The sequence below is a fragment of the Poecilia reticulata genome, chromosome 3 (genome assembly GCF_904066995.2).
Source record: "Poecilia reticulata chromosome 3, P_reticulata-male-v2, whole genome shotgun sequence".
In the NCBI taxonomy this organism is placed as follows: Eukaryota; Metazoa; Chordata; class Actinopteri; order Cyprinodontiformes; family Poeciliidae; genus Poecilia; species Poecilia reticulata.
Genome location: NC_088832.1, coordinates 9,906,730 through 9,930,187, shown reverse-complemented (window position 1 = coordinate 9,930,187; position 23,458 = coordinate 9,906,730). Strand labels below are relative to the sequence as shown.

The 23,458-nt window shown below is 38.6% G+C and overlaps 1 protein-coding gene across 1 annotated transcript in view; it reads left to right on the top strand.

Moving 5' to 3' along the window:
• Positions 1-23,458, top strand: part of znf609b (zinc finger protein 609b) — a 96,457-nt gene that overhangs the window by 5,089 nt on the left and 67,910 nt on the right. Inside the window, exon 2 of the mRNA XM_008404680.3 lies at positions 21,308-22,188. Within this exon, the coding sequence (XP_008402902.1) occupies positions 21,436-22,188 (753 nt within the window). The 5' untranslated portion in view covers positions 21,308-21,435. The remainder of the gene's footprint in view (positions 1-21,307; positions 22,189-23,458) is intronic.

The following is a 23,458-nucleotide window of genomic DNA, read 5'->3' as shown; positions in this document are numbered from 1 at the left end:
GTTACTCACCGTTAATTCATATTAGATCTCTTCAGTTATTTTTTATTAGTGTCCAAAGGAAGTTTATTACCCAACATTTTTTATGTTAGTTGTTAAACTTTGTGCTAAACAAGAATTCTTTGTCTTAATTTATGTCTGTTTTTTTACTGCATATTTTTATCGGAATAAATACAGTTGAGTTTGGTGGAGATGGAGAAAAAATTTTAACAATGACTGGTTAAGTCATAGTTAACCAGTCATTAACTAGTTTTAGGCTAATTAGCCAGTTTTAGGCTAATTAGCCCTGAGGGGTTCAACAATTCAATCCAGTCTTTTCCCAGTCAGTCGATGTGGCTTTAAGGTCGCCATGCCAACATACAATTCGTTGCGAAAGTTGAATCTGAGTTGGCTGTTTCTGTGAGGCCTTTAAAAATATCAGCTATTTAAAAGTAATGCAGACAACATTTTGTAAATTTGAGTTCAGGCAAAAATCTAAATTATTCATCTGATAAATTTTTAACCTGCTCGTTGTGATTATTTGAATAGCTAAAATCCACAAATTCTTGAGGCGCTTTAACTTTCCTATTTTAATATTTCAAACTCCAAATATACAGACGAAGCCATCTTTGTGCTACCGCAAGAGCTAGCACATACATTCTATGTGTTAGCTCTTTTCTTTGCTCTTGGGGTTACTGCCAATCAGCGAAAGGGAAAATACTTGCCGTTTCTGGATTGGCTTTTAGCAAACTCCAGCCAATAACGTAACAGCCAATAACATAACAAACCTAGCATTTCATCTTCCAACACTGCATTTGTGTTTTGATGTTTTAAATATTTTAGATTTCCGCAAATAGACACATTTTCTGCAAAAAATTGTAATAAACATCCACCCATCCATTTTCCTTACACCCTTGTCCCTCAGTGGGGTCGGGAGGGTTGCTGGTGCCCATCTCCAGCTAACGTTCCGGGCGACAGGCAGGGTACACCCCGGACAGGTCGCCAGTCTGTCGCAGGGCAATACAGAGACATACAGGACATACAACCATGCACACACACACTCACACATAGGGACAATTTGGAGAGGCCAGTTAACCTGACAGTCATGTTTTTGGATTGTGGGAGGAAACCGGAGTACCTGGAGAAAACCCACGCATGCACAGGGAGAACATGCAAACTCCATGCAGAAAGACCGGGGCCTGGAATTGAACCCAGAACCTTCTTGCTGCAAGGCAACAGCTCTAAACAAATACACAAATTCTACTACTGTACTTGAAGGAAAAATGGTTGCAGACATTTTAGTGATGGTACAGATCTACAGGCTAAATGCAGTTTGGTTTAGTGTCTTTACAACCTATTGTCTGCCCACTACGGTATATATTGAGCTCGAGACAAACACTTCAGCAGAGAAAAGTAAGAATAAGAACTGTTCTTTAAATTTTGCTAATCTTTACATCTTATTCCATGTTGTTGAGTGGGACAGTTTTAAATCCTTTTTTTTTTTCCCTGTGCCTACCATTTTGCAGCCGTACAGTATGTGGCCGTGAAGCTGTAAAGGAATATGCAACTCTGCAGTCGTTTCTGCAGCATTGATTAGATTTCTAATTTGTGAATTGCCAGTTACAGCAGAAAAAAAAGTACACTGAGTGCTTGTTGCACAGTTGCTGCTTTTGCCATAAAACTGGTGATCCATCTTTTCCTGGGATGAGAGCCCAGGTTAGATTCAACTCTTCCCCCCACACTGGCTATAAAGATATTGTCTTTTATAGCCTGTGTGCACAGTGTTTAGTGCAGCAGAAACGCTGTCTCATTTGCTTTTGGTTTTTAAGTATCGCGCTGTGTGTGTTCTTAGAAAGAAATGCCAATTCAAGTTAGTTTTTTTTTCCCCTTTTTGTTGTCGCCGTTGCCGCGTTAATCGCTTTAGCATGGCTAAAACGCCACTGCTTTCAATACCGTCTTCATTCATCCTCTCATAAGCAACATGACCTCATTACTCAGCCGTGCTTCACTTGATTCTGACACTGATTATCTTCTTCCCTGCAACTCGCATATGGTAATTTTTCATCTCCACTTAATTAATTGAATATTCCACTTAAACGATTGTTGCAGAAAGCTGTTTAGTTTGTTGAAAGAAAGCAGTTTAGTGTCCTCCCAGATTCGGGAGGAAAATGTCACAGCACTTTTAAAAAGAAGTTTTTTTTTGTTGTTGTTTTTTTGCGTGTGTGTGTCGAGCTTAGTGTAGAGCATGAAAAGGGCTTTGAAGAAGTGATGTGCGGGAATGCCTCAGAGCACATCAATACTGTAGCACGGTGGCAGCGTGTGGGAGGATCTGTCCCTGTCGCCCTAATCATAGCGTAGAATCCACTGTCATCTGCCGAATCAAAGAGGCTAAAAAAGTAAAAAATAACGCTTGCTTCTCAGACGACACCAGCCTCACTTGTGATATTGATGAGTAAATTAGAGAACATCCGCAAATTACACAGTCGCAGCAGAGTGAAGCAAGGAAGGAGGTTTAGCTAGAACTTGAATTCCTCTGGAAAAATAAGGTCTGTTTTTAGTAAAAATCTGTTTAGGAAATCATCTCACTAGCAGCACATGTTGAAACAAATGCTTTATGGCTTAACAGTTTACCTAAAAAGCTATATTTATCAAAGCAGCTTTTGCCCACGCATGGTTCAGCTAAGGAAGAAAAATGTTCACATCACTAAACAAACAAAAGTAGGATAAAATCTGGAGCTGTAATTTTGTCATTTATTTTATTTTTGCCATCCATAGCACAGGTGTCCCAATCAGGATTTGTTTTGCTCTAAGCACCAACCCGAGTCATTTGGGATTAGGCATGTGCTGATAGCTGAGACCTGGTCGGATGCTACAGTGAAGTTGATCAAATTAACTCTGTATCAGTGTTACACTTACTCAACAATGATAACAAGAGCACTGAAGTTCTTTCTGCAGCACGTTCTCTGACACTTAACTCTGTTAAGAAAGCTGTTTTAATGTTCTGGCTGCATGTCACCTGAAGCAACTCTGTAATATGCACAGAATAGAGTATGTTGTTGCAAGCCAGGCTCAATGGGAAGAAAAGTGGAGTATAAAACGCATCTGATTGGCTTAAAGCTGCTGTATGCAACATTTATTAACAATGTGTTTTGTTTTTTTTACGTTTGTTGAAACTGCCTCTAATGTTGTGACAGTTTAACATGATACAGATAATTTTGTGAAGAAATTGAGCTCCTATGTCTTTTAGAGGAGCAGAAATGCAGCAGTCCCATTCAGAAACAACCTGTCAGAGCCAGGAGGTGGAAATTAACACTGTCAATCATGCTTGTCCATGCCCAATGGTGGAGAAACAGTTTAAAGTTACAGGAAATTTGTCTTATCTGCCGTTATTTTATGGCTATGCTAACTAGCACGAGCATTCACGACAGACTCCGTTGTGGGGAGCTAGCGTTAGCGTAGTAGAGAGCAATGGGGACATTCTGAGAATAGGCGTTGCAAGGCTTCGCTTATAATTGGTATCTAAAAAGTTTTCCTGTCTTCATTTTCTATCTGTAATATTGTAAAAAATGCTAGAGTACTCTGCCAACGACACAACCTAAGCATTGACAAAATAAATGAGGATAACCTTGCATCATTTTTAAACACAAGTGTCTATCTTTGGTATAAGGAACAAAAAATGGAAAACTAATTTTCCATATATTTTTTTTAGATATACTAATTTTATTGTTCAAAATGAGGGATAATTTCTTTAAAAACCAAAGTGAAAGGTGGCACAGTTAGCAGCACTGTTCCCTTGAACCAACAAGGTACTTCGGCTTTCAGTCCTTCTGCATGAAGTTAGCATGTTCTCTCTGGGTACTATGACTTCCTCCCTCTGTCCATATTAAACATTCATCACGAACCTCATATCTAATAAAACTGCAGGAAGTTGTCAGTACTTTCCTCTATTCCTCGTTATTCTATCACACCGATGCAACAGAAACCTTCATTTGGACCAGAAACGCGTGCCATGCCGTGATAAACAGCATCACGCAGTTCCTCAGCTGAGGGAAATCAATAGAAAGAACAGTTAATCTCAGGAGTAAAGACCCTTATACAAGCAAATAAAGCAACAGTTCAGAGGGGGGAGGAAAAAAAAACCTAATGGATTTGGACAGATCACGCTGCGTAGCTGCGGGGAGTGCATGTTGTTTTCTTTTGGCTTCAGTGCCATTACCATGAAGCTTATTGGCCATGATAAAAACATTTGCAGTGTGGACATTTGTCTAAACAGCTAGAGCAGCAATCTTGTAGCTTTAATGTGAGTGATTTAGACCGCAGTGACTGGTTTGGAAATAACATGCTTGTGTTTTTAGCTCACTCGGCAACTAACGGCAGATTTGTGCCGATTTGATGAGGAGGATTTTACATGGACGACAATAAAATCTGAAACTGAGCAGTTCTGTCTGTTTCTATTAAGCCATCAGTTTCTCCCTCCCTATCGTGTTGTGATTTAGTTTGAAGACAAAACACATTTTTTAATAAAAGAGCTTTGTAATCATACCGACCGTTAATAAGCCTTGAAAAACGACAACGGAAAAAGTACAAGATGTTCTTTTTGTGAGCTAGCTGCATTTTTACAGCCAACAGTCTAAATTGTCTACTAAAACTATACCTATAAAGTAGTTCTCAGGTTGTTAGTATTTGCTGGAGAGCGAGAGACCCAACTCTCTCCGGAGGAACGTAAACTCAGCTTCGCTGTTTATGGCAGTGAAGAGAAATACTTGAACGATCACGTGTCAAAATATGTCACACTTAAAATGATCCCGCGTCACTGTAACCTGTTCAGAAACTAGATTGGATGTTGACGCAAACAGGACGAGCGCCACGTCTCAGAGGCAACCTGTTAGCTTTGAATCTCAAATCGACAAGCAGATTGACACCGGAGAAACTGAGAGCAGGCAGACCTTTAGAACGGGGGAGGTTGATGGAAGATGAGACGGATAAGAGTTTGTTTATACTAGCGACAGTCGGAGGACAAAGCAAGCAAATCTGTGCTTTCTTGGTGTTCTGGGTCATAGTGCGACTGTGCACTCAGAGCTGGATTGCCGTTTTATGGTGGGGTGGGGGGCGGGTGCTGTGCATCTCCTTGTAATGGATGACACGGTGGTCACGGTGGCAGCAGTTGTTTAAACAGGGCCGTCGGATGTCTGAATAAGGTAAATATGTTTAAGCAAACATGCGGTGTTGCCCTTAGTGACGCAGGCTAATTGTACTTTATAACCATTTTGCAGCTCCAGGTGTTTCTGACTCCATTTGTTCAAAGTAGAGAGTTCAGAGGTGACGAATGAAAGCTCAGGCTAAGCAAACATCCACTGCCAATGAGCTGTTGCAATGCTAAATTGACTGCACTTATATAGTCCTTTCAGGTTTGCTCTGCTAGTCAGTTACCCATCTGCAGACTAAAATACACACTGATACACATAAAACACAGACCAGTAGATGTGAGGGGTTAAGTGTCTTGCCTGAGGGCACTTAGACATTTAGTGGTGAGCAACAGCCACCTTGGTTCAACCTAAATGTTTCAATTCACACATTGCATCTCAGAACCATCCTCAGATCACCATTCAGTAAACCAGAGCTACTTTTTAAGTGGTAAATGCTGTTAATCAGTTTGAATCGTCTCTGGGTTAATTTGTCCATCTGCCAACTCTGAAACCTAATTTTGTACCCATCCATTTCTACTTCATCATTTCCATTTTGTAGCTGTATGACGTTAGTTTCAAACCCAGGTACTTAAACCAGTTTATTTTTCACTGTAATTATTTATTTTCATGAATTTTGTCGATAGATATGTTTAGATATGTATAAAACTGACCAAATTTCTAAAAACTTTGTTTTACTCTATTAATTTATTATGGTTCTGATCCTGTATAAACCCATTTCAATATGGTAGGATATCTGTACAGTATAATTACTTATCGAAGCAGGCGTAAGACATCAAACTGTCATGCTCTGTAAGAAACTTCCTTCTGTAGTCTTCTTCATTTTAGCCGAGATAACGTCGAACAACTGTAATGTCTACATAAATATTTACTTAGTTTTGATTTCAACCACTTTTCCTCTACGGTCTTAATTTACCTAGATTTTAGCTTAGCCTTTAGAATCCAATATTACTATCGGTAAACATGAGTATCTGTCTTAGGCCTGGGTGAAAAGTCAGTTTTATTGATAAAATGTTCTCTTTTTGAAGATTTGATTCTTGGAAAAGTTAAAAATAAAGCTTTCCCCATCAAAGCACTCTTGTATTTTCACAGTTCATAATGCTGTCATCTTGCCCAATCCATCATCTTGTTTGACAAGTGTGTTCTTCTTTTTATTTCTACTTTGATTTCAGGTCAACTCATAGAAAGAATGAATATGAAAGCCTTTTTTCAAACTAGATATTTTCTGTCATTTGTAATCACTTTTTAAGGAAAAAATGTGAGAGGAAGTTGATGGAAATCTGATTTAGTACAAAAGAAAATCTGACATTTTATTTCTAAACCATGCCTGTCAGCCCTAATCTGTTTGTAAATTCTGACATTATAACAGTTCCTATCATTTCCAAATCCATCATGATTCATAGGTTGAAATCTGCAAAGGATAAAACACAGCAACTGACTTATTTAAGGTTGCTATGTTGAGCCTTCTTCTTATGCAACGCCATCTTCCTTCAAGTTTAATATTTGACAGCTGGAATACCTCGGTGGTAAATGTCCTCTAAAAATAACTTGTTGGAGATTTTTGTGGCTTCTCTGATATTGTTGCACACCTCGCTGACACTAAAGCTGGCTAACTTGGCTGAGATTGTCTTCTTTCATTCAAAACATCTACATGGATGAGTTTTTAGAACAACTTGCTAGCAACTGATTAAAGTAGGTTCACTGCTACTTTATCTCTTTGCTGTCTTGTATGCTTGCAGTTTCTGTCATTTTGTACTCAGCTTTTTGGAGTCTGAAATAATGCAATGTACAGAGAGACGTTCAGCCCAGATAAAGGAAATATGGTGAAATGACTGAAATGAGTATCTACCAGCTGGTCAAGTGTAATGTCTCATATTTTTGTATTCTGTTTTGCATCAATGTTTTCTGTAGATCCAGAGCTTGTCCAGATCATTTCTTTTATTAGAAGTCATGAAAAGTTCAGCCAAATCCATTTAATCTTTTTCAGAACATTCGACTTCCTATTTCTATGTTCAAAATAAAAGGGATACAGCTCAAATAGATCCTTCTTCTTATGTTACCATAATCTGGTTGTGACATTATCAAGGTGCTTAAACGTACTGAAAGATTGCGGTGCTTGTGCACCTAAAAGAAGCTGGTTCCAGAAAGCCGTAAGGCGCGAGTACATGTGTCTGATTTTTATTGGTGTTCAGAGTGGGACTAAAAATGCTATTCTATCATGACTGAGATGTAGCGTGCCATCCTCTGCTCCCTGACGCACATTTTCCTGCCTTTCAAATGCCAGCAGTGATTGAGTGTGTACACATGTCAGCACTTACTGTCAGCTGTTATTGTCAGCTTGTGCGTTTTTTACGAGCAATATTTCAGTTGCAAAATAACGCTCCTCTGCTGCGTTTGGAGGGAGAGGAAGAAAAAATAAAATAAAGCCGTTTGGACTGTTACTGCACTGTTAAAAGTTCGGACCGTTACTCCTGGTCACTGATGAATTGGGTCTAAGTTACTGCGTTCCATGTCGATGTGATTTTTGAAATGTGGCACTGCTGCTGGGACTTGAAGTGTGCCAGAGCGCTGATACTGCAGGAAGCCCTGCTTCTTTGTGACTCTGCCTCTTTGTGCAGCTGCTTGGAGAGAGTCAGGCAGATATTTGGGGTTAATGGTCGTCCATGCCCTTTCTCTAGTTAGACATTCACATGGCAGCAGCACAGCTGCCCATGGTACAAACAGTAGTCCAGTATATTATTCACTCAGTAAGTTGCCTGGTGTCTTTTCATAGACTTCTGACTCTACAGTAATCTGGAGCCGTTTTCTCTGTGGTGCTTGTCTGGTTTTTAAGCTCACATGAGAATAGATTCTACAAGAAGAAAAGTAACGATTTGTTTGTGGACCCCCACAGTTGAACTGAATACAGTTGCCTGCCCACAATTAAACTAGTAACTAAACCGTAGATTAAAAAAAAAAGTTTGTTTCTGCTCTGCAAACATTCACAGTATTGTTTGCCAAGAGACTGAGCGCTTGTTTGCCTCAAGCTTTGCTGTTTCACAACTCTTCCTTCCTATTAATGAGTTAAGATGACAAAGGAGCCTTATCTAAGTATATTAAATTTCTTTATGTTTCAACATAGTTTAATAATGTGGTTTCACATTATTAAAAAACAACTTGATGCACATATGTGGAAGAAATATAGTCTCATTGGAATTTGATTTTCTTTTTTTAACATTAAATTTATTACACAAATTTTTTGTCACTGTGGACAATTTAGTCTTTTTTTATTTCAAAAACAAAAATTTCACCTATAAAGACGCACCTATAAATGTGGTGACCTTCTGGTGACTTGAGCAAATCGGCACTAGAGCGTGTCAATTTGCTTTTAGCCAATCAAATTATATATTCATGTTAAATATTAATCTCTTGGAACCCAAGGTGTTTTAAATAACAAAAGAATAACAACCATACTGTCGGTTTTTAGTTTTCGCAAACATTGAGTTTTCATGCTAAATCCCAATTTCTGGCCGTTATTATGCAGACAGGTTTAGGATTAGTATTTGGAGTATTTGATTGTTGAGCAAATGTAAAAAACAAAATTATTGATGGCAATTTTTGTAGAACATTCTGATACCGACTGTGTTCTTTAGGACAGTGGACTATATTGGGAAAAAAACACGAACTAAAGATTCTTCACCACTTTTATATGAAGGTTGTGACTTTTCTTTGGAAGATTCTACTTATTTTTGTCTCAAAATAGCTGTAACAAAAGTTTTCTCAGTGTTTGTTAACATGAAGTGGCAGCTGCTATTGACATCGTTGCCCTTTTTGTTTCACCTAGCTAAAAACCGTGTTCAGTGAACAATTTGGCTCGTTCTAAAGAAAATAAACGTTTGCTAATTGTTATTACTTGTGAAAATGGGGAACTATTTGTCATGAACATTTTGCATGGGAATCTAATGCATTTAGTCTGCCACTGTACGTGTCGGGTCAACCACACTTCAATGCTCTTTGCTTGGCAAAGCGAAAAGCATCTGTTTTTGGTCACGGTATGGACAATCAAGAGAACCTCCATTAAATAGTGTTGGGGCCTAGCTAAAGTCCTGCTAACTGGAGGCAGTCAGGCGTGACGGTCACGCTCGTATTCCACGGTGAGGAAGAGTTTCACCCTTTGCGGTTTGCTAAGCCCTGCAAACCCCAGCCCACTGCTAATTCCTACCACTGAAACTTGCTTGGAAACACAGACTGGTTTCTATTAAACAACTGAGTGATTTTAAATTTGAGACTGTTTTAAAAAAAAAAAAAAAAGGACTGATGAGCTATTAAAGATCTCCCATTACTTTTAAGTACTGCAGATAAGAATGGGAGAGATGGGACCTGGTATCTTTGCAACAGTATAATATTTAACTCCATTCAACGAAAAATTACATCCAAAGGCTTTAATGCTGTTTTTTTTCTCCCCCAACTACAATAAAATTGCTTTTTAGAAATAAACCTGTTTTTTGTTTTTGCTTTTTTCACCATAATTCATACACTTTTATCACCAGTTTCTTTATTGGTTTGATTTGACTAATGAGCTTCAGTTTATTGTTTGTCTAATTATTTTAATACATGATCCTTAGAAAAAACTTGCTACAATTCATTAATTTGCCCAATATATCACTTGTGTGTGTTTTTTTCTGTTCTGAGTAGAAGCTGCAGCAGATGAGGGTGAGGCTGAACCAGATTCATTTCCAACTCTGCTTTGTTTGGGATATTGACTGTGGTGGTGTTTCCTATTTCTTTTTTGTGAGATGAAGGGATGGTCTCACTGTAATGTTTCGGTCACAATCGATGACCTGCCAAATTCTTGAAGGAGTGCCTCATTTTGTACTGGAATGTTATAATTGCTGCTCTGACTTTGAATTGAGTAGCTATGAATAGAGCTAGGCATATGACTAACTCTAAGAAAATGGCTTAACAGTGAATTCTTTGCTTAATATAGTTTAAACGGTCAGACTACAACACAGGACGTTAACACCACTTCAACTCAAAGTTTCTTGTAGCGTTTGACTTTTAGTACAGATTTAAATATTCAATAACGTTCAGTTTGTATTCGTACATTTTTAAGTGTTAATATTCTGACAAACTATTTGAGGTCAGGGTTGCTTATTTTTACTATTTCATATTTGCCAGATTTTTCTTTACGTCTATGGGTTTTGTTTACAGCTTGCCAATTGAAAGATCAAATATGGTCTTTTACAATAATTTTTTTAGCTAGTACTACCACTGAACGGTTTACTTTATTCACCCCTCAAACGTATCATAATGTTACAGAACTGTTAGCACTTGCTAAGTTCTTGTCCACAGCGGTCCCTTCACACAGAACAGAGGCTATTCTACAGCTTAGACTATTCAAACAGCAATTTGAGCATGCACAAACTTGGAATGGTTTGTTAAATTTGTCCAGTGTGATGACAGCTTGAACTTGGCCATCAAAAAACTAAAACACTGACTTGATACCTGAGATGTTGGCGTCTTTCCGGCTCACCACGTACTTTTTGTGCTACAACCTCAGGAGGTCAGAGCCATGCCGGAGCAGAGCCTTGAAGAACGACATGATTATTATATCATCGCAAAATATCACAAAGCGCTGTTCGGAGTGCAATAATTGTCGACCAATAAATCTCAAGTGTCATGAACTTGCATTTTCATGCAAATGTAGAGTTTAGATCGAGCCGGACGTAAACCTGACATATTATTTAAATTAAGATTTTTCTGCTTTCATTGGTCGACCACCATTTCAGTTAGCAGTGCACCATCTCTCGTTCTTAGCTGTTGTTTAACGTCTTCTAGCTTCACCTTGTCGCTTGTTGTAATTGCAGAGTAAGTCAAGTGCGAATCATGTGGGATGTGTGATTGATGTGAGCGGAGCAGGGTGGGGCTTTGTGCACAAGCGGTGGGGCTGCGTTTGTTATAGTCTGATTAACTTCTACACCCTACTTATTTTATTTTTTTCCTCAACAGGTTAAACTATCTACTTCTCTATTTTCACTATAATAAGTAAATTAACGCAACACACCTGAAATATTTAGCCAGTTGGAAAGGCTCACACTGGACACAAATGATTTTGTCCCAAATTTTAAAGATCATAGGCATGGAAGCAATGGTGAGAAAGAACGGAAAGGAGAAAATAGGCATGCATTGTGATATTTACCAATGTTGGCGCTATCGCAAGATTTTCTAATATTGTGTAGCCCTAATCAAAGGGGCTTTTGTGGTAGAGTCATAATAGGAAAGTGCTATTTGGGGATGAGAAAGAAAGAAGTCAAACTAATCTGGGTCAGTTGAAATATCTACTCCGATACTATTGTATTCCATTCCTCAGTCTTTGTCTTCATGTCTGTAAGCTCTCTGCAGACAGGTATATTTACATATGAACCCAGCAACACAGATGGACGCTGTAATGATATATAATCAGTCTTTAAACTCCCCCATGCACCGAGTGAGCCTCCTTTACAACTGACCCACAAATACAAACAAACGCACCACCGCGGACGCTTCTGCCGTTACCACGTCAACCCGCATTCAAACCGAGTGCTTCAATTATAGACCAGCGAGAGCTCAGATAATTAGAAGTGTTCTGAGAATCTTGGTGACTGCTTGTGTAATTCAGAAACGGCCGTGGAGTGGAATGGCTCAGCATGCTAATGGAGCTGCTCCTGTTTCTGCTCCAGGCCCCTTTGAACGCAGGAAAAATCAATCTGGCACCTTGTCTGAGTTTTTTTTTTTCTTCTTTTTTTTTTTTTTTAACACAGGAGCTTCTGTGTGGATGTTCCTTTCATCTGCTCCAACAGAAGTTATCATAAATACACCACCATTGGATTATTTATTTGGACTCTCAGGAAAACAAGTGCAAGTTAAAGTTGCTTTCAAATGTATTCCTTTATTCCCTAAAAGTACAATTAATTATTAAAATACAAGTGGGAAAAAATATATGTAGGTAGATGAGGACGTTTTACTTTAAAAGTCCACATCCCGTTATTGTCTCAGTTTGCCTATTTAATCCCTGGAAGCAAGTCTTTTTTTTTTTTTTTAAAAGGTTTTGTTGGCTCTAATGGCCTTTATTTGAAAGTAAAGAGGATTATGAGAGAAGGGGAAGACATGCGGCAAATGTCACCAGGCCGGGAATCGAATCTGCGACCACCGGCATGAGGACTAAGACCTCAATACATGGGTTGTGCTTTGCCCCTGCGCCACCACAGCACCCCGGAAGCGAGTCTTTTTAACTGTAGATATGGCCATCAAAGGAAGCAGAGCTGGTTTTAAAGAGGGAGGAAAAAAAGAGGCTAATTAGTTCTGCAATTTTCATATTTTCAACTTCTTGGTGATCATTAAAAGAAGAGACTTAAGCACACAACATAATTGCAGTGTCTTCTAAAACCAGCAGACAATAATCTGACATATCACCTCGAGATGTTTGTCTAACTCTATCCCCACATTTACCTCATTAGTGCTGCTCTGAAAAATAGATGACTGCTACTATAACTTATTTAGAAATTTTAGAAAGTTTACATTACCGCTGAGGCTATGGGACTAATATATATATATATATATATATATATATATATATATATATATATATATATATAATCTGCTGTGCCTGCTGTTTTGACAGTCCTGTATTTTTATTGTTGCACTAATGTGAATGCATCTCAATTTCTAGCAAACCCTTCAGAAATGATCATACATTAATTTGGCATGTTTTTTTATAAAAGGAAGGCATTGATATGGTTGTGCATGATAAGAGGAGTCTCAGTTGTTCCACAGCTCATGAGCAAAGTGAGGCCAATGGACCTTATTAATTTTGCTGCTAAACACAGCAAACGATTGAAACTTGCATCCCAGTTTAATTTTATACCAGGGTTCTCCACTCATATATTTATAATATTGAGCAATTTTGGTTAAATATACAAATTATAGGTCACCAGCAAATATTGAGAGGTTGTTGCACCAACGCATTAAGTTCTCACCAAAACCAGGACGATGGAGCACATCGCTACAGTTTTAAAACCTTTACACTGGCTCTCTGTAGCTCAAGGAATAGACTTCAACATATTGCTAGATTATAAATCACTGAATGGCTTAGTACCACAATACATTAGACATCTGCTGTCACTGCTATATCAACCTTCCAGACCTCTCAGGTCTTCTGCTCTGCATCCCCAGAAAACATGGAGAAGCAGCATTCAGCTGATATGCACCACAAATCTGGAACAAACGTCCAGAAAACTGCAAACAGCCAAAACATTGACTTTTCTTCAAATAAAGATTACAATTCCAGCTGTTTTGATTAATAGTAAGTGGAACATCGATCAACATGTTTGTGTATTTACTTGATGATTTTGATGATGGCTTTTGACATTATGTAATGTTTATTGCTTGTTTCTTAAGTGGTGACTGTATGATGCACATTTCTATAGCTGAAATGTGCTATGGAAATAAATTTGTATTGATTGATATAGTTTTATCAAAGATAGATTGTCTCTTTTGGAATTACAGCTCTGCTGCAATCAAGCTAGCGTTTTTTTTTCTCTCTCTCGAATATAATAAAAGCAAACTGGATTTTAAAGTGTTTCTTTGCAATCACGGCTCTGGCTAATAGTCATGCTGTTTTTTGTGTGCACACCCCCGTGGGCAAAGTTTTGAATATGCATGATTGATTCTCACTCAAGTCTCCAGCTCTCAAAAGATGCTAGATGAGATTTAAAATTGTTTTGGGCGGGGGTGAGCTTACAGAAAAACACAGACTGATCAGTGACTTATGTAATTTGTCTAAAAGTTGTGCACAGACTCTTCTTGAGAGGAAGTGAAGAAGAGAAGACGCAGTTTCTCGAATACTCCATTCTTCTACGGTTATTAAATATTTTACATTTCAATACAGGTTTGCAAATAATTATATGCTAAATTCATTCAGTTTCTACTTGTAGCCTTGTCAGTAAGAGAAACCTTATGGATGTTGCTTATTTTCACAAAACTGCATTTTGGATCCAGTTCTGATGTAAGAATGATGCCAAGAGACTGACAGTTTTCTTTTTTTCTGTTGGTGAAATTATTAACCAATGAGGAATCCAGCCACCCTACAGACTTCTGATTCCCATCTCCTGGATTGGCTGGGTGCATTTCTATTCTGGTAACCAGCTCAAGCGCACAATCCAATTACATTAAGGTTTCTGTTGAGCCTTTCCAGATAAGGTGTTCCCTTTTACATGACCTGCAGAGAAAAAAAAGATGTTTTACAAGTTGAGTCATTGTGTTTGCTTACAACTTTCATTCTCCATCAGAAAACCGTTTATATGGCGATTGAATGCTTAAAATAATAATAAATAAATAAATAAACAATCATTTTATGCCAATATCATTAGTTAACCAGGACACTAAGCAACACAGTTGACAGATTTCACTGGTTTGCTTTGATAGGATGTCAAATCACAGATCTACATTTCACAGTAAGTGAAGACAGGATATTTTCATTCTTTGCTATCGTTACTGTGGTGTGTCAAAAGAAAGCAGCTAGGTTTTATTAAAGCATATTGTGAATGGGGCTTTTCTGGCTCTAAGCATGTGGTAGGAACTAAATAAGGTGCACATAAAATTTTATGTATCTCAAAAAGTAAATGCTTTAAGGCCAGTGGTGTCCAAACTTTTTTTTCACGTGGGCCAAAGTTGCCAAGTTGAAAGTACTCAAGGCCTATAAATTTATATATATTTATTTTTACGGCTCAGCGATAGAGTAAAAAGGCAATATCTTAAGGAAAAATATAGTAGAAAAGAACAAATTCCAGGTGACAAGAATGTTTTGCTTAAAAAGATGTGGATTTGTTATTAAATGCAAAATTTTCCTACTTAGCACTTTGGCCAGGGAACAGTGTCTAGGGCCCTATGAAAGCCATTTTATTTTCCGTTTCATTCCACTTTTCCCGTTTTTATTTCTCTGAATTCCAATTTTTTCCATTTTAACCATATTTATTTACCCAAAAGGGGTGTGATTATGGAGGTAATTAAAACAGTTCAACAAATTCATAACCAGAAATCCACATTTGCTGTTATTCATGTTTCACAAATATAACTGCTGTAATTCCACGGAGTATTAAATGATTTTATAAGGTGTTTAAAAGTTTTTCACTGTCATTTTTTTCTTTTATCATTTAAAGAACTCAATCGGCGCAAAGCAAATAATCATGTTTTCACATTTTATAAAATCTCCGTTTTGGAGTTAACTGAACACCAAAATACGTCACGCAGGAAAACCAGCAAACGGTAAAACCTTCCATAACGATCAGAGCCTTTGTTTATTTCTATTTCTTTTATCTGTTTTATTCTTCACTACAAGTGGTTGTAACATCCTTGTTCCACCAGTCAACTGGTGCTGACAAAACTTAAGTCTTACATTCAACCGTGTTAACTTTCCTTCTGTGTTTTCTGCATTGTGGAAGTCAGAGACCCCTAATTATCTTTATCCTCAGATGCAGTGAGGACTCTTAGACTTTCTCCAAAGCCATCGCAACTAATTTATGTCAAATATGTTGAGTAATTTGATGAGTCACTCTGCTAACAATAACTTGTTTAATGATGACCCAGTCCTTCTGAAACGGCTGTATCTTAGGGACGTGAGACAGAACGGCCAGTGGGTGGATGCACCGATGAGGCTTTTACTTGCTGCTACAGATTTTTCTGCTCCTTTCAAGAATGAAATGTAACAAACCCTGAACAAGAAGTGCTACCGGTTCTTTGATTGAAGTGGTAGTTCTGTATCCAACAGAGAATGAAAAGAATACAAGATTACTGCAATTTACGCATCAAAGCATGTGTTCCCAACCTTTATTGGATTTGTATTCAACTTAAAACATGAATCAAAGAGTATGCCGTTTGTTGATCGGTTTACACACTGAAAAAGTGTGATTTTCAGTTTTTGAACATTTGGAAGTGTGAAAATAATGCAGGTGATCCCTATCTGAATGATTTGTGGTTCGTTGGTTGACATTAAGCCCCGCTTTGACTTCAAAGTGCTGAGGCACTTTGTTATTCAGTTGACATATGGTTATAAAGTACATGTTCTTAGATCCCTCATGTCAATCCAGCAGATTAAAAGCTAAAGTTCATCAGCAAGACTTTTGCAGTTATTTGCAAATTAGCCTGGTTTCCATTACAAGTGTGTGCAAATGTCTATTGCAGTAAATACAAAATGCAATTAGAATCACTTGAATAAGTTTGTTTACGGGATGAGTCATTAAAAACATGCCGCACCCTCATCCTCCTACCACTTCCTGACATCTTCTTTGTCATTTCTGCCAGTAGTAAAATCTGGTTGTTGATTATGACTCGTGTGATGCGAAAAAACTGCTTCCTTTGCAGTTTTGCGCAATACATTAATTTCGACATTTGAACCTTGTTCCATGACTTTTTATCCAAAAAACAGTTTTTCCTGAATTGGCAAGGTTTCCATTGTGCAAATTTATTTTCGTATTTCCAATTCATGCTGCTAAATTGTCAATGGAAATGCAGGAAGTGCACAGTTTAGTTAAAAATTTACCTATTTGTATTATGTTGGGCTGCAGAGTATCAGGAAAACATGTAGTTGCGATACTGTTGCTGAAAATTGCGACGACTATTTTCCTTTCCTCAGATGGTGGAAAATCTACCAAAAAAGCAGACCTATACCATTGATGACCTGTTTGATAGATTCCTTGGAATGAATAGACTCAAACTTTATAAACAAATTTAAATAATCCGTTTTTTTTCTCACAACTAATAACCATGTCTCTTAAGTCAAATTACATCTGAGACCCTAACAGTAGGTCTCCAAACTGTTTATTTTTCCTGACCAAAGTCAGTAAACGTATACATTCTCAATTTGAAAGAATATGAAGTTGACAGAAGATAAACAAACTGTCTCTTTGCTCCTGCCCTTTGGTTTATTGTTTCAGTAACGCGTGGGAGGATGGCTCTGGCCCAGTTCCTCGTGAAAACTCATCGTCTGACTAGTTGGAGCTGGAACAACGCATAGCACTGCAACTATGCAGGGCATGCATTTCAGAGATTAAAATCTCCCGTGATTTCTTCTCCGTCTGTACAAGACAATTAAAAGTAACTTTGGCGAATCTCCTCTCTGTCCTTAAGATTTTGAGCACTTGGGATTAGACATGAGAAATAATAATTGTGAGTGGCTTTGTACCTCAATGAAAAAGTACAAGCATAATGAGACTGTAAGGTCTTTTATAATTTTAATTATACCAGCTACCATAGTGGAGAAAAGCCAATAAAGATTGATTTTTTTTTAGCAAATATCCAACTCCTGTTACTTAATATATTCCTAGAATTTTCAACTTTAACATTTAACAATCAATGTTTTTGCCTCATCTTGACATTGGGAGCATCTGCTAAACAGTAAATATAAACTCTACACTGTTATTTGAAACAAATGCTGTCTGTCATAAGCCATTATGTTTTTTGGTTTTGATTTATAGCTTTTATGTGGTTGCATTTGAGTCCTTCAGTTGACCACAGTTAATGCTAGCAGTGACTTGTATTCTCAGAAGCCTTATTGATCTCCAGCCATTGCTTTGAAACAGTGTGGGGGTTCAGACCACTTTAAGCAAACTCTTGTCCATTTGCTTAGGAAGTCTGGTTTGTTGGGAGAGTCAAACTCTTGTTAGGACCAAAAAAAGTATACTCTGGTCTGCCTAAAAACCTAGGTCTTGGTTCAATTAAAGTGAACTCTACCATGTCTCGAATTTATATGGGAATTCAAGTGGACAAGAGACCGCTCCAAAAGCAGGAAGCAGACTATAGCTTCCTGCATTCTGGGCATTCTGGGTAAATACAGCCAAAACAAATGTGTGAGTTTCATGTTCACTAGAAAATGGCCCCTGGTCTTTAACCAAAGACAAACGAGAAATCCTACAAAATTTGATGCTACTTCATTTTTGTTTACATTTCGTGAAGATGGAAATGGAACTCATGTCTTCTTCTGAGGTTTTTGTTGTTTCCTTCAGTAGTTCTTGGTGCAGTGGCGCCACAATGTAAATTAATTTTCATATTGTTTGGTACAGCGCATTGTGAAAGCGAACCACACCAGCTGAAAATGTAACAAATGTTGAAATTTTGTTCCCTAATCAAAGCAAACTTTCAGGTTTGGAAACACTCTTAAAAAACTGGGGAATTGCCTTGGTTCTTTTTGTTTCGTGACTCAGAAGACTCCCCCACTTCCTTATCTAATTTAGTTGTATTGCCTGGTGAACTTACTATTCCTTGTCTTCACATTAGCACCGTCAAGCCAGAGTCACCCCTACATGGCTGCTGATAGATAAGCAAAGTGAAACTTGATCTGTAAAAATAAAAAAAGAAAAGGACAAGCCCTGTGGGACTTCTGCAGCAGGCATGGCTTTCGCTCAATGAGGCACTTGCTGGGGCATTTACTCAACAGATTTATTTATTTTTTTTCTTTCCCAAAAGAGACTTGCACTGCAGTTCTAGCTAAGGGGGGTGTACAGTGGGTCAACTGCTGATAGAGTTACAATCTTTCCTTTGTGGAGGTGTTGGACAAATTGGACCTCACAACTGTTAAAGCAGCTTTACGGGGACAGCTGTAGCTCTCCGCCCACCAAAAACCTACCACTGCCTGTTGTTCCTTTGGGGAACCATCTGTGAGGAAGAAGTAGGCGCAGTGATTAAATGATTGTTCAACAGTTTTACCTCCGTCACTGCAGGGCAGGGGGTTGCAATCTGTGACCCTTCTGCAGTGTTAGTCTAATGACAGATGAGTGATGTTTAATGAAAAGGAACAGTCCTCTGTGTCTAGAGATGTGTTTTTTTCATGTACTTTAACTCTAACTCTAAAATTCAAAAACTAGCAACAAGGTTTCTTTGTCGTAGCAGCATACCGAAAATCTGACCTAATTAGTTTTGCCAACGGTAACAAAGTGAAAGGACCTTCAGATGTGGTGGGAATTCAGTCTGAATGAGTCAAAGTAACACATGCTTTAAACGTCAAAGTGAGTGAACATTTGTAGTTTAGCCTGGCTGAATATAACACAAGTAAATGAATCGGGTAGACGATTAGACACTTGAACTTGAGAGACATTCTTGATGAACAAATTAACTTTATATGTGATTCTATAAAACTTAAAAGTTTTTATCGGCCTGTGTGAATTTGAAATTAAATGTCTGACTGTTCTTTGTGGACCGTTTCACCACTAGCCTGATGTAGCAACACATGCATTTTTCTGTGTCATTTAAAAAAAAATCTAATTCAAACAAAGATAACCCAGTTATCTCGGAATCCACTATGACTTATATGAAATGCTTATATCTTGTCACATTTTTCAGTATATCAATAATTATTTTTGTTCTAAATGTCTCAAATACACCCATACTAGAAGAGTAGCCTTTCCTATTTTCACTCCATGACATTTATTTTTTTGTTTTGTATGTAGCATGCAGAAAAACGTAGGAACTATTGAATAGGCTACTTCAAGACATTAAATAGTGCAGTTTTCTCCGTAAAGTACACACAATAACAGCAATAAATCCATACTAAGGATTTATATTTTTACTTCTGTTTTCATGCAGTGGAATGAAATGTAAACTTGGCAGTCCCAAAAATAGTGATTTTTAAAAAAAAGAGTTTATAAACGTCTCAATGCAGAATTTATCTCTGTCATGTTGGATCAAAATTCACCATATAGGGACACAATTTGATAATTGCCATCCCGAATCAGCATATTATTTTGTTCAAAGGAGCACTATGCAGTGTTTTAGCAGTTATGCCTATGTATGGGGAAAAAAAGAAGTAATATCTGTTGTGCAGAACTTGTGGTCTTCTTGTTTTGGAATAAAAGAAAGTAAAATAGGCTGGCTTATACCTTAAAATTCATATAAAGCCATTTTTTCATGACTCAAACTTCATGACAGTAAAACAGCTGAAACACTGACTTCCTTTAAATCTAGACTAAAACACCACCTGTTTAGAGTTGCATTTGAAATGTAATCAATTGCAAATTTAACGATGGCACTTAACTTAATGTAATATTTTGATTGATTCTATGTTGCAATACTTTGTGTTTTTGTGCTTGTGATGTAAAGCCTTGTAGCTGAAATATGCTATACAAATAAAATTTTATTTGATTTTACTCCACTAGATATAGTACAAAATAAAATATAATGGTTACAGAAATTCCTCAGTTCCTAATGCAGCTTATTTTTAAAATGTTTCCATTTCCAGTGTGACATATTAGTGAAGGTTAAAGCATAATGTGGAAAAACTGTGATAGCGCTAGTGCAGCTGTAAACTGCAGCTGATGAGCTTGTGTGATTCCCATTGAGACATCTATTTCCTTCCCCGTTTTTTTCTCCCATCTTTCCCAGGATTTTTTCAAATGTCGCATATGCAAAAAAAGATGTAGGAAATATTTTACACAAATGGACACAACCGGCTCACTTTGATCTGTCGTTTTCATGTAGCTTTCTGCAACCAGTCACTGTATTTATTCAATTCATTATTCATTAATATTTGGAGAGAACAATCCAAAATCCACATGATTACCCCTTGCTTTTTTTTCCTGCTGATTTCCAACTCGTCTACAATCAGATACAAGTGAAATTTGTGTAAAACCATAGTATTGATTTACTTTAAAACAATTACCTTTGTTTTATGCTCTGTAAGCAAATGCAGCAGCCTGCTTTTTCTCCTGAATCATGACTGTTGTGCTCTAGAGTTGAAAAGGCACAGCTCTATAAAGCATGTGGGCTGTGCGATCGGCCAGCTACTTATTTATCAGCAGTGACACTATCTGCGGCGCTTTGTGAAAAGAAAGTCAGTCATTCAGAACAGCGGGGGCCACCTTGGCTGTCAAAGCAGGATTTAGGCTACATTTCCCACGGTTGCCATGACGACCGTGGGAAGTGATTATGGAGAGCGGGTTTCGGAGCGGAGCTGTTACCAGTGGGTATTACCGTGGTGGTTTGCACAGTGATCATCCAAGAATTACTGGCTCGCGATCAAACGTTTGTTTTACAATGAGCTGCTGTGTTCTGAGATGCTGTCGCTGCTCTGTGTCTGAATTGTTGGATTAATTTGTGCCTTTTCTTTCTCTCTTTCTTTCTAGGACACAATGTGGTTAAATGGGACAGAAAGGAGTAGAACGTGAAGATTCTCTGACCCTTGCCCCTGACTCCCAACCGTCCGAGAGGGTGTCGGACCTCACCGAGGCATTCCTGGGCCGTTGGCACTAAAATGTCCCTAAGTGGTGGCACTGCAGGCGGGAAAGGTGTGGACTCGAATGCGGTGGACACTTACGACAGCGGGGATGAGTGGGATATCGGTGTTGGAAATCTGATCATCGACCTCGACGCGGACTTAGAGAAGGACAAACTTGAGATGTCTGGCACCAAGGACAGCATGGCGGCACCACCCAGCGCAGTGGCAGCGTTGCCCGACAACATACGATTCGTCAGCCCGGTCTCCGGCGCTCAAGGCAAGGAGAGCAAATCCAAATACAAGCGCAGCAAGAACTCTAAAGACAATAGCAGCAAAGCTTCCGCGGATGGGGGGAAAAAGGAGCCCACCGGACGGACTCAAGGGGAACCAACAGGTGCAGCAGCAAGCGCGGTCGCTGCCGGCAACAATTCCACCTCCGGGAAGAACATGGAAAAAGGGGGCAAGGCCTCCCGAGGTGTTCTCGGTGGTAAAAAAGACAAGGAAGGAGCCGGGGGGAAAAATAAGAAAGACAAAACAGATGGCGCCCCAGTCGTGGCAATTGGTGTCTCTGAGAAGGACGTATCTCAGGCCCAAGTTGCTTTGGGAAATAGTCGTAATGCATCCTTTGAGAACACACAATCAACAGACTTGGCAGATGCTAATCAAATGGGGAATATTGCACTTGAATCTGTTGGGATAGTACCAGCTTTGACCTCCAAAACTGAACCAGATGAGGTGGAAAATGTTAACAGTGAATGCAAGACGTTAAAGAAGATTAAAAATGAGAAGGTAGGTTGTTCATTTTACTCCGTTGTGATGTTTGTTGAATCTCTATCATCGCCTTTTGCTCTGACGGATCACATTCAAATTGCATGGATGTATACGTATTGTTTCTTCTTTAGATCAAAGCATTGACATTTTAACCAAAGGAAAAAGAAAAAAAAGTAGAATGAAAAGACTGATTGGCGTGTTTAGAATACCACGGCTTTTCTGTTTTCTCTAGTGAGTTTTAGAAGCCATGGATGCAGCTCTTTAAAACAAAACTGTCTTTCATTGATATCTATTTAATGCAATCTGAACCAGCGCTTTGGGCTTCTTGACATTGCTCTTTGACAGCCTGTTGCTTTCAGCAGGCATGGAGATGCATTGCATTCCCTAAAGCAATCTGACATGTGATGCATGCAAAGAGGCCCACTGCTGTTTTCTCTTTTATTACCATCCTATGAATGAGAGCACCCTTGACGAATGGGATGCCGTGACCCGTCACAGGAAATGGTCCACACAGTGGCGATGTTCTTTTTCCCGACTTGACTGCAAAGGCTTTATTTATCTTAAAGGAATGGACAGTTTATTTCCCATTTGAAACACTTCTCAAGGCCTGTTAAGTAACAGTTAACTAAAGTTCTTCACATTAGCCAGTGAAGAATTAATTGCGGACCGTAAGACAATCGACACTGTCAGCCTTGGGCGGTACAAAGCATTTCGCCTGCGAAGTCAAGCAAACGTCGAAGCGTGTTCCACTTTTTCTTTTTGTTGTTGAACAATTTCGACGCTGACATTGTCATACAAGAATAATATAAAGATCTGTGTAGCTATTCACCCACACTTATCTTGTTCACTCAGAGCGGATCTATCACTGTGTCTTTTGTATGCTTCATAGCAGCCTTTTTATGCTCTTGCGGTATAAAAGACAGCAGAGTGGGGAAGTGCAGAGGACTGTTTTTGTCTGTCATCGTGTTCCATTCTTAATCCCACAAGCCCTGGCAATGCCTGGTGGAGCAGTGTGTGTGGAGGGGGAGCTGGTGCTCAGCACGCCTTCCTCTGTTTTCCTGGTGCTCTGAAAGTGGCGTGGGGGATGGGCGACAAGGAAGCCTGTTTGATTCCTTAAATCCAGGACACCCAGTCATGAACACAAGCTGTAGAGCCTCCTGTGGCTGGACAGCTATGAAATGAATTTTAGGAAAGTCTTTGTAGTCATAGTGTATTTAGAATTAAAGGACCTTTTTTTGGGAGAACCAACAAGAACAACAGGCAGCAATGAATAAAAGACAGAGGTCAG